At 36.2% G+C, this 15,947-nt stretch overlaps 2 protein-coding genes across 2 annotated transcripts; one reads left to right on the top strand and one right to left on the bottom strand.

Moving 5' to 3' along the window:
- Window positions 1–3,437: 3,437 nt before the first annotated feature.
- LOC110728673 lies at window positions 3,438–4,315 on the bottom strand. The gene is made up of 2 exons (XM_021908316.1): window positions 4,132–4,315; window positions 3,438–4,045 (listed from the first exon to the last, which is right to left on the bottom strand). Exons 1-2 carry the CDS (start codon window positions 4,313–4,315, stop codon window positions 3,438–3,440), a joined length of 792 nt encoding a protein of 263 aa, XP_021764008.1.
- A 5,359-nt stretch (window positions 4,316–9,674) lies between these two features.
- On the top strand, window positions 9,675–15,400 carry LOC110728672 (ferrochelatase-1, chloroplastic-like). The gene is given in 9 exon segments (XM_021908315.1): window positions 9,675–9,854; window positions 12,804–12,947; window positions 13,087–13,188; window positions 13,691–13,794; window positions 13,881–14,007; window positions 14,136–14,288; window positions 14,462–14,562; window positions 14,938–15,219; window positions 15,221–15,400. Coding segments are annotated over 9 exon segments (1,218 nt in total). The 3' UTR covers window positions 15,246–15,400.
- The last annotated feature ends 547 nt before the right edge of the window (window positions 15,401–15,947 follow it).

The following is a 15,947-nucleotide window of genomic DNA, read 5'->3' as shown; positions in this document are numbered from 1 at the left end:
CAAGCAACTAAATAAAACATATCCGCTATATCAGCCATAATAAGAATCATATAAGCCAACATAGGTAACATATCAGCCAAATAAAACATAATATTAACCAATGAAAGAATCATATAAGCCAAAGAAGTATTATATTAGGCAACAAAATAACAAATCAGCTAATGAAAGAAAACTATTATCCAATTAAAACAAAAAAAATCTTAAAAGTATATATTAAATATTATGTTATAATGTAAATGATTTCATATTTCAATTTCTTCCCATTCATCTGATGACCAATCGTCACTTGGGTAATTTTCAGTTGCTGAATTAGAGTCTTCATCCCAAAATCAGTTTATATGAAGGCACATACTCAACTTGTTCAAGTATCCTTGTGTGTAATTATTAAAATCGAATGCAATGAAATCCATAACTTCAGTAGTGTAGCTACTGTTGTTTCGCTTAACCATGACTCTCTTGAATTTCTTGTACTCTGATCCGGAGATGATGTTCTCATACGGATCCTCTCCTTGTATGTTCCTAGCTACTCATAGGTTACACTCCATTCTAGCTAATTTGGAGACTTGTCCACAACATTTATCGTCTTCGTCCCTCCCTAAAAAAACTAAGCCCCACATTTTGTTAGATGGCTCATTCTCCATTAACATGATAACAAGTTCTTCTCTCCACCAATGTATTGGCATGAAAACTCTATGAACTTAATAAAATACCGGTGAAACGTAGGATAATTCATGTAGCTTAGGAGTCTACTATGTAGTTTCTCTAAATTGAAACTAAACGTAAATCTATATACGGAGACCATGTAGTACAACAAACAAAATGCCTCTTTTCAAAAAAGTGTTGATTTACCAATTTTTAAGGGAGTCAAATAGGGATATATAGATTGGGTGGAATTCTATACCTTCAACAGCGTTAAAGCCTCCTCGAACAAGAGTTGCCATTAAATGACCTCCAATTAAAGTTTTCATGTGGTTGAGTATGGTGAATGGCCCTATGTTATTTTTGAGGTCTCTGTTCCAGTTAGAAACTACATTTTCTACGATCTCTTGAGCATTTTCAATCTCGAATGACCTCATTGGTGCTGAAGATGATCCTATTTCCCATATTTGCATTATCCTCATCTTCTACTTTTGCTTTACCATCTCTTTGCTTGAAGTCTGACATGGATTTATTTTTACTTTTTCTGTGTATTTTAGCTTGAGGTCATTGAAGATTAAATAAGGATACTCTTGGGGTTAAGGTTTTAGGGTTTTGATATATAAGGATATTTATCCAGTCTTTCTCGAAATTTCAGTTTTTAGTTTTATTTTATTTATTTCGTGATTTCTTAATTTTGTAGTATAAAAAAAAGAAACAAATTGCATTAAAAGCAAGCACGTGATAACATGATAAAAATGAAATAAAACTAATTTAAACCAACAAAATAATAATTTTAGCCATCAAAACGATATTATAAGCCAACAAAAGAAACAAATGAGCTGATAACAAATGATAATAATAAAATATTGAAAGTACTCATTAGATTCAAATTTTGTATGTGTATCAGACAACTAAACAAAACATATAAGAAATATATCAGCCAATAAATTACACATATCAAAAAACAAAATAATGATATAAATTAAACTAACCATTAATCATATGATAAATATCTTTCTTACAAATTACTTATCAACATTCTATCTTCAAAAACAAATCAGCTTACCAAGTATTTATATCATCTATCAAGTATTATATATTAGATGTACCATAAGTCATGTTTTCTTACTTTGCTTTTTATAATAATATATTTTTTTAAATTAAAACAAAAAAAATCATAAAAGTATATATTATATATTATATTATATATAAATTAAATCTTTAAATTTATTAAGAAAATTAAAGAAGTTTAATGAATATGTAGATAAAGTAAAGAGATGTTCTAAACAAATAATAGAAGAATATCAAAAAAAAAAACAAATAGAAGAAAATAAACAAAAAGGATAAAAAGGGCAAAACAAATAAAATAGGGGTTTTTTTATTATTTTTTTTTTCCTATAAAACTATATAATTTCTTACAAATTTCCCATATTTTCCATGTCCTCTCTCCTAAAATAAACCTTTTTTTTTCTTACTTCTCAAAAATGGAAAACAATTCTCAGTCTTCTACTTCATCAAACGATCCAAGAGAAAATGTGATGGATAATTGGGATAAAAAGATTAAATGATCTATTCCAAAGAAGCGATAGGGTGAAAGATGAACTAATGAAGCTCTATGAAAAAGTGGAAAAGAATGAAGTCGAAGAACTGAGGAAGAGAAAGAGAGAACAGGAAGAGTTACAGGAAGCACAAAAAAAGAGAAAGAAAGAAGAAGAAGAACAAAAGAAGAAAGAACAAGAAGAAGAAGATCAGAAAAAAAAAACAAGTTTAAAATCTCAAAAAGAAAGATGAAGAAGATTAAGATTCTAGGGGTTTTTTTCGGCAATTTCATGAAATGCCACTTAGCACTTAAAAAATTCACCAAATGCCATCGTGTTTTCCAGAATTCACCAAATGCCACTGACAAACAGTATAATGTCATGTCATGCCATTAATGAGGTCTGGCTGTTAGTTCTCTGTTACTAGGAATCTTAATTCACCAAATGCCACTAACTAATTATAAATTTTCATGAAATGCCATTACTTATATAAATTATTACACAATATATCTCTAAACTAATGAGTTCTAACGGCTAGTTAGTTTCTCCATTTTTTGAATTTTTTTTGGGGTAAACTAGCCGTTGCACCCAATTTCTTGTATAAATGTGATACTTAGGAACGCAAATAGAAGCCCTCTATTTGCATAATCATGAGTTTGATATCAAACACATCCTCCTCAATACATGAGCATGCATATGTAAGATTTCCAAACAAGTTTTGCAATTGTGGTAGAATATATGCAATTAGAAGCTCGGAGTCAACATCTAATCCCCAAAGGCTTTATTACAAGTGTGATTCATGTAATAGCTTCAAATGGTGCAAAGTTTTCATGCCGAAAGAAGGTCAAAGTAGGGGAAGCTGTTATGAAAGGGATGGGTCAGGACATGGCAATTTGCGTGATGAATTGAAGCAATTGAAGAAGAAAGTGAAGCAGCAGCAAAAATTTCTCAATTCTGTTATGAAGTTAGGTGTACTAATATGTGTAATAGTTGTGATTGTAATGATGAAGTGAACTATATTGTAATTGCAATGAAATTGAATAAAGTGGTAAATTGAACATTCATTTAAGCTTAATTCTTCCTGTTTCAATCATGTGCACCAATAATTTGGTTTGTTGTTCACATCACATCCCCAAAAACTTACAGAGAACATGTCCAAAAAAAACCACAATAACATAGCACAGAGTTGACTATTGATGTTCAAAAACTACATTCCATAAACAAGTTTGCTGGGAACTTAAAAGGAGAGGGGTTTGGTGTTCATGCAACTTTCTTCTTGTTGTTTGAAGAGCTTGCTTTAGTTGCTGCATTCTTTTTCTTTGCTGCACAGGTCAACATGTTGTGGCCCAACTCCTTGCATAAGCTGCACTTAACTGTGCTATGCCTCTTCCCTTTCCTTCCTTCATTTTGCCCTCTTCTTCTCTGCTTCTTTGGTCTACCTGCAGATCTTTTCACTGGTGGTGGAAGTATGTCAGGGAGATTGAATGAAGGCCATTGACTTGGGTCAGGAATTGGGTGCATATGCTCAGCATAAGTGCTTTTGTATGCCCCCCTTTGAAATAAGGAGACACAATATCGAAGTTGAAGCCTCTGGTGGTAAATCACCCTTACCACATGTTTGTAGGGGGTCTTTGAATGCTGCCACTTCCCACAACCACAAGTTCTAGTCCCTAGCTTGACAGGAAAATGCACATGTTGGTCCCTCACCTCATACTCATCACCACCACATGGAGTTGCATAGCTGAACCTAGACTCATCAGATCTCTGCTGCAGGATCTTGGTTGCATACTCAGTGAGGTCCCTATCATCCATGGATGATGCTTTATCAAACCTTGGAGCCATCCTATTCATGCACCATTGCCTTATACCTGAAAAGTGAAATCCATTTGAAGGTAAGCACCACAACAGAAGCATTGTCAAATTGATGCTGGTAGACAACAAACCACTTAATTACCTTCAAGAAGTTTTAGAACAGGTAGATCTCTGTATGGATTGGTGCAGGAATTGAATGATTCAACAAAATTGGTTGTGTTATGATCACAGTAAAGTGCTGTATCAAACAGATGCCTTGACCAAACCTCACTGGTATTGTTCAAGTACTCAACAGCTTTGGGATTGTGGTCATGAATCTTCCCCATAGCTTTATTAAAGACATATGGATTGTATGCATCAGCTGCTATCCAGAAGAGCTTGTGAAAAGCTGTTCCAGCAAATCCATTTGTCTTACAGTTGATGTACAAGTGCTGACAACATATTCTTCTGCTTGCTCTAGGGAATGTGTCATGAATTGCTGCATCAACCCCCTGCAGGTACATTCAGATATTTGTATTAGCTAAAATGTGCATGTCATTATTAAAACTTAATGTTAGTTGCAGTGATTTCTAGCTCACCTTCACCTGTCAGAAATAAAGGTCCAATCATCTCTGTTGCAGCCCTCCTTCTGAAATAGACATTTCAAATTCCTCATAAAATAACCCCAACTGTCATAACTCTCTGTATCAACTATGCCATAAGCAATCACAAAAATCTCATTGTTCCCATCAATCCCAACTGCTGTTAACAAGATGCCCTTATAATATCCACTGAGATGGGCCCCATCAACGCCAATAAAAGGTCTGCAGCCTGACAAAAACCCTCTAACTTGGGCAACAAAGGAGAAAAAACAAGCCCTGAATCTAGGTTGCACATTTGCAGAGATTTGTGTCCATGTAACTAGAGCATAACTCCCTAGGTTGGTTTCTTTGACCATCTCAGCATATCTAGGAAGAAGGGAGTATGCCTCTCCAAAACCACCATATATCATCTCCTTGGTCATAGCTTTCACCTTATACATTAGCCTTTTTTTAACTTGAACTCTGAACCTTTACATACAGAGTATCTTTAAGGACTCAACTGAAATGTCAGGGTTTGATTGAATATCTGATTGCAGATGCCAAGAAATACTCACAACAGGGTTAATCTCCAGCCTGCCACAAGTGATATGCTCCCCTGTTAGGGTCTTGATTGCCCAGCTGACTTTGTCAGTCATTGTAGAAGCATGAATTCTCCAGTTACATGACTCAATAGCACATCTTGCAATATACCTCTATGGGTCACTCTTTTCCACAAAGACACCAAAGCCTTCCTGTATACAATAATCCTTGAATACATCCATGAATGATTCTCTGTCTGCAAAGATCAACCAGGGCTCTAGTGTAATGGCTCCAAATTCTTGGTGAGTTTAGACTTTGCCAGTTTTATAAGTGTTGTCCATAGTTGAACTCCCATCAAGGTAATCCTCAAACTGCTTCTCAGGAATGTCATCATATAAACAATCAACTTCTTCCTCTATGAAGTCAGCAAGATTAACATCATCATAATCTAGCTCACTGCCAGATTCTATGTAATCATCAAATCTATCATCCTCAGTACTATCATCACTGGTCTCAACCCTAACTGGTGACTTCCTATTTCTTCCTGATCTCCTTATACTCACACCTAGCTCCTGACTTCCCTCATCAACCTTTTTCCCAGCACTCTTTTTTGTTCTGAAACCTGGGGGTCTAGATCTAGCCCCCTTTTTAGGTTCTGCACTAGATGATGGTACTGTTGTAGAAGAAGGTAATGTTTGGGGTGGGGGTGTTACTTGGGTTGTAGAAGGTTGTGGTATTGGTGGTGGAGATGTTGCTTGGTTTGGAGAGGGTTTTGGTGTATGTGGTGGGGATGTTGCTGTGTTTGGAGAGGGTTCTAGTGTGTGTGGTGGGGATTTTGCTGTGTTTAGAGAGGGTTCTTGTGTGTGTGGTGGGGCTGTAGTTTTCCTTTTCCTAGGTGTCATTTTCTTCCTAACAGTTTTAGTTCTAGGCTGGTTAACAGGAGAAGTGGGTTGATGATGTTTTGGTAGAGTTGATGGCTGGGAACCATGTTCTGCCTGTGGCTGGGATGGGCCTAGGAAAACCTCATTAGCTAATGGAGTGTGAAACACTCTAACATACTCAACTCCTGAGTCCTCAGCATCTACCACAAGAACCTCTACAGCAACAGTGAAAGGTTGTTGTTCATCAAGCTCCCTTTGAGCTTCCTCTTCTTCAGCTAACCTCTTCTTTTTTTTCCATTTCTAACCTATCCCTCTCAGCTTTCTGTTTTAACCTTCTATGCCAACTAGCTTTAGCATCCTTAAACACCATCCAGGACTTTCCCTTTCCTCCAACCATATATCTAATGTTTCCTTACCCACATTCCACTCCCACATTTTCAAAATATCACCATCACCACATAACTCCAGTTTCCTATTAGTTCTAGGTTTGCTAACAAGAAAAGTAAAGTACTTAGGGAGCTAGACATTTTGCTTGACAGAGTCCTCAAACATAAACTCAAACAAATCCATTAAACTAGTCCGGTCAGTATCATCAATCAACACATTAAAACCACCATCTCTATTATTGACATTCAGCCACACTTTACTCATCCTATCAACAAAAATTACCAAGTTACTCAACACACACACAATTCACATCCACACACACATGCTAAACCACATAATATTCTAACACTTCACAAAGTCTCATTTTAATGAATCAAAATGACAGAAAACTTGTACCCTAACATACAAAAAAACACATTTGCGACAGTCAAACCCATAATTCAGTAACACAACATGATTTTAAACATAACATCACAACATTTAACTCAACCAACCATTCCCTAACCCTAATTTGATAATCAAGAAAAATTGACAAAATCGGTACTCGAATTGAAGATCGATGGAAAAAAAATGTTACCTTGCGTGCTAATTTTGGGAGCGTAACAACACTTTTCAAGATTCGATTGACTACCTCTGCTCCCCCTCCTTGCGAACAACGACTTCAGTTCGCCAAAAAACAAGTTTTGTAGTTACTACTTCGTGCTACTACCAATTGCTGATCAAAATTCAGACTTACAAAAAGCTTCCACCTTGATCGAATTGCAGGGTTGACTGATGAAGACTTTGCATGAAGAACAGAGAATGGTGAGAGGATGAACACTTCGACTCCTCAACTTTTAATTATTTAATTGAAGTTATTAAATTAGTTCAGGGGGAGTCAAAAGGCTTTATGGCGCCGTTAAACACAATAAGGGCAAAATCGTCAATTCCCAGTAACGGAGAACTAATAGCCAGACCTCATTAATGGCATGACATGACATTATACTGTTTGTCAGTGGCATTTGATGAATTCTGGAAAACACGATGGCATTTGATAAATTTTATAAGTGCTCAGCGGCATTTCATGAAATTGCCGTTTTATTTTTTAGGTTATTATTTTTTTGTTTTGTTTTATTTTTTTGTTTTAGTTTTTGGTTTTGTTTCAATTTTTTTGGTTATTATTTTTTTGTTTTGGTTTCCTTTTTTTTTTTTGATTTTTTTTTCTTTGTATTTTTGATTTTTTTGTTTTTGTTTATCTTTTTGATTTTTTTGTTTGTTGTTTATATTTTTTTTGTTTATATTTTTTTTTTGGTTTATGTTTATATATTTTTTTTATTTATGTTTATATTTTTTTTTTATGTTTATATATTTTTTTTTCAATTATTTGTATATTGTTTTATTTATTTATTTTTATTTACTTTTTTTATGTTCATATTGTATGGTTTGGTATTTTTTTTTGTTTTTTTTGTGTATTTTCTAATTTGTTTAAATTTTTTTTCGATGTTGTGTACTTTTCTTTTTAATGTCAATTTGTTAGTATTTTTTTTTTGTATATTTGATATTTTTTTTTGGTTAGGTATTTCTATTTTTTGTTGTTGATACTTTTAAAAATAGATTATTAATATAAATAATAATAATAACAATTGCTATTATTTTTCGTTATTTAAATGGAGTTAGGCATCGCATTTTTGACCTGGTGCGGGGAAGAGTATGGACGTTATAAGAAGTACAATCTATTCAATGGAGAGCTCGGGGCCCAGACACGTTAGATCCCGTGGTATTTCGGCCTTGGGTCGCAGAGAACGGGTGCACTATTCTGAGGATGATGAAGATGATGATGGTGATGAGGAGGAGGAGGAGGATGCAGATGAGAATGTGGACGATCAGAGTGGACCATATGATGATTACGGTCCATTTAGTCAGAGGCTTGATGATATGTATGAGACGCATAGGGTAGATGTGTGTAAGGGTAGAGATGGTAGATCTGTTAGTAAATCTGGCACATCATCTACGTCCACTGTGTCTGCGGTTAGCAGAAAACGGTCGAGGGCCGTTAATGATTCTTAGGTGGTGAGGGGTGAGGTGGTTGGGGGACCTGTAGACGGGAGTGTGATTTCTAGCTTTCTAGGACACATCTTTACCCGTATCTGGGAGGACCAGGAAAGGGCTTTGGATACGGGCATTTTGAAATGCCAAACGCGGGAAAAGACTTGTAACTTTATGCGTAATTGGGGCTGATGCTTGGCCGGAGGAGAGCGAGATGCTCGGCCAATTGAGGGCACTAGAGCGAGTCACCTTCCTGCCATCATGCACGAAAGGATTATCTCAACGCTGATCACAGCTTTCGTTGAGCGATGGAAGCCGGATACAAACTCTTTTCACCTTCCGTTCGGTGAGATGACGATCATGTTGCATGACGTTGAGGCCATCCTTGGGATTCCCGTAGAGGGAAACCAACTTTCTATTGTCACTGATGCGGATTAGACAGATTTACTAGCGAAGTTGTTGGCGGTGGATAGGGTTGTGCTGTACACAGCGACACTTGGTGTTTGGGATCACGGCGGTGTTAAGATCGCAACCGTTTTGCAGCGATGTTTGCACCCCACTGCACGTAGGACGCAGGACAAACAGCTGGCTGCATATATTTTTCTTCTCCTTGAGTGTACCTTGTTTCCATATAAGAGTGGAAACAAGCTCAGGCCACATGACATAGTTGACGCGTGTGAGCCCGACAGAGTAGGCCAGTTTTCTTGGGGGTCATCTACGTTGGCGTATATGTATTGCCAGTTAGGATACTCGAGTCGGGCTGATGCGGCAGGTATCACTGGATGTCTGACATTGTTACAGACCTGGATATACGAGTATTTTCCCGCGTTTCGACCACACCGTGACTCGGTTCCTATTGGGGATGGGCAGCCACGTGCCTATGCGTGGAGTCCGCGATTCGAGAAGAAGTCCATTGACCGCCTGCGATCGATACGGTTATTGCTTGATAGGATGTCCCCATTAGAGCTAAAGTGTTTAAATTATTTCTACTTTTATAGTTTGATGTGTTTATTATATGAATCTTACTAATTTGAAAAAATGTGCAGGTGAACTGGATGCCTTTCGGCCAGAACCCTAGTAATAGGGTACCCAGGACCCTCTATACGGGACTGATTCAGTATCGTGATATCGTAGAGGCGTACATGCCACAGCGCTGTCTTCGCCAGCTTGGATTTGTCCAAGTTGTTCCTCCTCCACCAGCATGGCCTAGTAAGGCGGTTCGATCTACGTCGTCGAAGGAGTACATCGTCCAATGGCGGGGAAGCATGATTGCCACGTGGGAGCAGTTTCCGATGGTTGCCCGCCTATGGACGGTGGAGCTACAGCGGCCGCCAACTGGGGTGACTGCCATGTGTGACCAGCACTACATGGAATGGTACAACCAGTATTCGCATCCGAGGTTGATCAGAGACCTCTACCACGGCGATGACGCCGATGATGATGATGTGCCACCGCTCACTGCCGTGGATGCGGTATGTCTCATAAAACATTTGTTGTTGTGTTTTCGTTTACATATTTTTTTTTCGTATTTTTGAGAGGGATTGAACAAAAGTCCGAAATAATATGAATCCCCGCATTGATAAAATCACGACTTTCTATAAATCTCTTTGGCTAATAAGGTATATTAGCATCATTAATGTAGTAGAGATGCATATGTGGTGAAATAAAGGAGAGATACAGTAGAATTGTAATGAATAAGAGTTTCAGCAATAAATTGATAATGGAAAACTGATTTCTATATAAAGCTTAAAACTAAGAGATCATCAACAAAAGGGTGGTGGCACAATTGGCTAGCGCGTAGCTCTCATAGCTAAGTTGAGTGATCCTGAGGTCGAGAGTTCAGCCTCTCTCACCCCATCAATTATTTGTTTTTTTAAAAGCTACTATTAAGGCACCCTCTACTTTGGCTAATCTGATTACAGTTATTCAAGCTACTACTGTTAATCTTGGGTTAGCTCTCCTAGAAGTTATAAGTATTTAAGCTTTTGATTTTTATTTTTGACGTGATCAAATCATGCTTACGCCAAAACAAAAAATCCTCTACTCGTATTAATGTTGGGTGCTATACAATGCTATATATCATCATACTTCCTCATATGTCTATTAATCACTACATTTCCCTAATTTTGAAGTTATAAGTGCAATATTTATTTTTAGTAATTTTTTTCGTCATGATCGTTCTTGTTCTATCTATAAAAAAAAAAAACATTAATAAAGAATGGAGAAATTATAATTCATGACAAATATTAATAAAAACGATCCATTCACAATCCATCTTATATTCTTAGTTACTTTGAGCCCTCGGAGAGTTGGAGAATCCATCTTTGAAAGCTATTACTCATGCCTTTTAAAGTTTTAAGACCCTCCCAAAGATTATCATTGAAATCCAAGTGAGCAAGATTATGGCACTGTCTTAAGGTCACCTAAGGCTCTCTACCAAAAGATTTGGTACTAGCAAGAGCATTGGATGGTGTCGAAAGGTCTCTTCAAACCCTTTGAAAGTTAATGGTTCTTAAGTATGCTGTATGCAGCATATGAGGGATGTCTAAAGCTGGTTCGTAAACAAACGGCTTTGATTCACTAAGTTCAAATTAGCCCTTTGGAAACTTAACTGAAGGCTACAATTTACAGCCCCAGGACATTTTCAAGCCTGCACCACAGTTAAACAGAATCGTGAAAAGATAAGTACATGACTGCAAAAGGCCTTGGATCCATAGCACACCTAGACTAGACCGTAAGTGACACCAAATACGAAACAATCTCGTACTCCATGGCAGCTAACACACAGCCGTAGAGGCTCCTATGTCCTATTCCAGAGTTTGCGATCATCATATACATTATATACATAGAAGTCCAATACTCAAACACCCGAGGGCCACAGTCATATGATCCTCCGTTCTCCTCCCAAGGAGTACTGGTTATCTTAAGACAGTATTCACTAAAAATCTCTTACTTCCATGAGTTTTAGTTGTTTGAACAAAGCCTTGTACTGTAGGTTATCTTCAATTGTGTGTGCAATTAACCTAATGAACTATGTTCATTATATACAACTGGCCTCGTGAGTTTCAGCAAATTTCACTGCTTAATTCAATCAACTATATACAATCATACACAGTAATTTCTTATAATTAAACCTGTTATATAGATTCAATATCTAGGTACAAGTAATTTCAAAAAAATCCAAAAATATTGCTGCAAAAACATCTAATAGCAAAAATGTTCTAATTTTATTTCATTTCCAATTAGTTTAGTACAAGCATCAACTAGTACAAGTACAACCATAACAAAACTTATTACAACTGTAAAAGTACTTATGACTAAAAGACTTTCGCCTGTACTTTCCCAGCATCAAAGTAAAGAAGAACCAGCCTTGATTCTGCACCTTAAAAAAAGACCCAACAAACTAAACATCAATTTAAACACAACATTAGCAGAAAACATGTCACAGAAAAGCTAAACTTGCTAACCACAAAGAATGGTGTACAAGCATTAAATCCTGCATCTATCTTTTTCGGAGAAGAAGCTAATGTCAAAGGGAATAAAAACATCAGACATAATTATCCCTCTCCTCCAAACTCAAAATTCAATCTTTTTCGTGTTTAAAGTTCTTCAAATATAATTCTTCACTTTTATATTCTTCCTTTCCCAATTCTCTTTCTTTTTTAATATATATTGACCAATTAATCTATTCATTGCAATATTTAATTACTCATACAAATAGAAAAGTCTCATACTTTCAAACACCCAATCCAAAATTAAAATAATCCCTAATTTTTTTTTTCTGTAATTTGATCTTCTAACTGCCAAATTTCAGCTTTGCGGCTTCTGGGTATTCATTGATCGCCGCCATGGATGCAACCTCGAGCTCTGCCGTGGTTTCGCAGCTGAGATTATCATCTCCCTCGTTTCGTAATTCCAAATCCAGATTCTTTGAGTGAGTTTTCGGGATTCGCCATTTTATTTTATATGCTTACGAATTGATTCGATTTTGTGATTTTTGCATACTTGGATTAAATTGGGTATTCTTAAATTTTTAATCTTTGATTTGAATTTAAATGGTTCGTGGGTTTGATATACCATTTGATTAGAATTGTTATGATGATAATTTTAGCATTTTTGATTGATTTGTTGTTGTGGACTGTTGGCTACTTTTTTTTTTTTTTTTTACCGGGGTTTGATAGAAATTAATATTGCATGTATTACAATTTAGATTTTTTTTTTTTGTAAATAACCACCCCAAAATGTACCTGTGTTGAACTAACCACTCATTTTTAATGTAGTTGAATGTAAAAACGGGGCTACGAAATATTTAAACTAGAAATTTAGCAACGAAATTGTTAAACTAGAAAATGTGGTAACAAAATCCGGACAGGTGAAATTATTAAATTTACCTAATTTGTGTCTCATAACTATTGGATTAGGACATCATTCGCCTTCCCTCGTTGTTTCGTTTTCTGCAAAGGCCCCTGGCTCAGTTGATTTCTATGCTAAGAGCGCCTAAAAGCAAGGAAGGCTATGCTTCAATAGGAGGAGGTTCACCTTTACGAAAGATAACTGATGAGCAGGTGAGACATGTTTTCTTTATGAACCTTCCTAGTTTCTTCTCTAACACATCCTTGCTAAATTATTTTTGTGTTTGGGACCTTTGGGTTTTGTAATTCCATAATTTTGCTAAGTCTTATTGAATTGAACTCTGTTTTGAAGGCAAATGCACTTAAGTTGGCATTAGAAGCAAAGAATAAGAATGTATCTGTATATGTTGGCATGAGGTACTGGTACCCATTTACAGAAGAGGCGGTTCAACAGGTTCGCTTTTTTCATTATTCTCTTTAATCATTGCTATAAAAGAGCACTTAGTTTCAGTAAAACCTGTCTCTATTGTGGAACCCCCTAATTTCCTTTCATGATCTGCTGTTTGCTGTCTTTAGAAACTGAACTTCATTTAGTAGTATACGTACAATGTACCCGTGAACTGTGTATTGCTAATTCTACCTTTTTAAACCACTACTTCGCCCCTTAGATTCGGGCATTAAACCAAGTGCAGGCTTATATAGTGGATTATTACAGTAACAATCATGAGTCACAATATTCTAATTTGCTTTCTTTTGCTGTAGAAATTGATGCTAATTGTGGAAATTTGTGTTTGTTCATTAGTATTGTTACCATTCCAGTAAGGGGGAAGGTTTTGATTCTTTACATTCCTTGGCTTTTACAATTATGTATTTCTGATTTTCTGTACCCTTCCCATCTGTCCTATGTAAAATTATGTTGGAGCAATGCAGTTGAACATTCTTTATTTAATTTTCAGATTAAGAAGGACAAGATTACAAGACTTGTTGTCCTTCCTCTCTATCCTCAGTTTTCTATATCTACAACAGGTTCTAGCCTCCGAGTTCTCCAAAACATTTTCAGGTAAACTTGTCTTCAGGACCTAATTGGGAAATAGTTTGTATATATTTTCTTACCTTATTGGCTTACAAAAATTTAAACATTGTCAGGGAAGATGCATATCTGTCTCGCGTGCCTGTTGCTATCATCCGATCTTGGTACCAGCGAGAAGGTTATGTCAAATCCATGGCTGACTTGATTGAGAAAGAGCTGCAATCCTTTTCCATGCCTGATGAGGTATGTTAGCTCTTTCATTCAATTGTACATAGTTTTTTGGTTGCATGATTGCACCAGGCTATTTGTTTTTGAAGTTTTGGCATTCTAACTTAAGATGTGGAACTGTCATTGTTGTCACCAATGTCTAGGTTATGATATTCTTCAGCGCTCATGGTGTGCCAGTAAGTTATGTTGAGGATGCTGGAGATTCATACAAAGATCAAATGGAGGATTGCATCTTCTTAATTATGACAGAATTGAAAGCTAGAGGAATCAACAACAGACATACGCTTGCTTACCAGGTTTGTTATGTTATGAGCTTGCATGGTTTCCAATCTCATTTAGTAGTTTCATTTCTGTTTAAATATCTCGTTTATATCTTGTGTCTATACCTCCCAATATATATACCGAGTTTTCAGATGTGTTTTTATATATTCTCTTTGCTAATTTCATTTCTTATATCCTTTTTGTTCAGAGTCGAGTTGGTCCTGTGCAATGGCTGCAACCTTATACTGATAAAGTTCTTGTTGAGCTTGGCCAAAAAGGAGTAAAGAGTTTGCTGGCTGTTCCTGTGAGGTGAGTTGCATATTATCGAGCTTACTTTTGTCTATGCTCTACCTACTATTGTTGGACATATTTATGACGCTAACAAGTTTTCATGCAACATTATTGGAAGCTGCTTACCAATGATGAGATGCTATTTTTCTGATTTTGTACAAGATTGTTTCAAGAGAACATTTAGAAATTAGATATAGTAGTAGATTCTGTATGGACTTCACCATTATTGAATACTTTTGTTAGTTGTTGTCAACCATTCTCTACTAAATAGTAATATTGAAGTATGTATGTAAAAGCACTGATGTCAGGGTATTTAAAAACTATATTTGCTTTATACCTGTATTGTTTGATTAGTAATTTTTATTTGGATTGTTGACTGTCATATTTTTTCAGTTTTGTGAGCGAGCACATTGAGACACTTGAAGAGATTGATATGGAATACAAGGAATTGGCGCTTGAATCTGGCATTGAGAATTGGGGTCGGGTTCCTGCTCTCAATTGCACTTCTTCTTTCATCAATGATCTAGCTGATGCTGTCACTGAAGCTCTACCTTCAGCAGCTGCTATCACAACCAGCACATCTGAAGAAGTCTATAGTGATCCGGTCAATTGTTTCGTAAAATTGTTTTTTGGCTCACTGTTGGCCTTTATCTTGTTTTTGTCCCCAAAGATTCTTGGCATTTAGGAACAACCTTTTGTAGAAATAGATGGAAGACAAAACTGACTGCAGAGGAGAATTATAGAAAAGATGTACTTAAGAGGATGCTTGTATTCTTCCTTTTGAGCTCTTGCTCAACTTCCAAATGTTGACAAATGTTGGATAGTTTATTTTATCCATGGTTATTTTTCTCAAGTATGCATCTGTAGCAAGTATAATTGAGTTTAAAATTGAAATTTACTTTTATAGGTTTACTGTTGATTAGTCTTGTACAATTCATTCTATGCTACCTAGCTATCAAGTCTAAGCACCATGCTAAAAGATGGTATCAGTCATTTAGTCACCTAGCTGAGTGAACAAGTCATGAGATTGGGTATGAAACTCGGGGCAATCGCATAACTCGTAAACATAACTAATTCTAATGTTCTTTGTTGGAGAAACCAAAACATGTATGTTAACTAGTTTCATTAATACTTCGTATAAGTTTTGGGAGTGGTACCAGTGACTTGAGATCAAAACATCATTTCCCCTTTGTAATATATTTCTTTTATATTATACCAAACTAGATTTGGAAATAAATAGATAGTGTTTCTTAAGCTTTGACAGTAGGGAAACTGTTTCTCAAAGGTTACCCTGACCAATCAAAATACATGTGTTAATTTAAGTCTCAAAAGAACTGATTCAGACAACAGAGGCATCTGTACATAGTGATAACGTTGCCCCAAACACATGGTCTGGTACATAG

The sequence above is a fragment of the Chenopodium quinoa genome, unplaced genomic scaffold, assembly GCF_001683475.1.
Source record: "Chenopodium quinoa cultivar QQ74 unplaced genomic scaffold, ASM168347v1, whole genome shotgun sequence".
Taxonomy (NCBI): Eukaryota; Viridiplantae; Streptophyta; class Magnoliopsida; order Caryophyllales; family Amaranthaceae; genus Chenopodium; species Chenopodium quinoa.
This window is presented reverse-complemented; position numbering and strand designations above follow the sequence as displayed.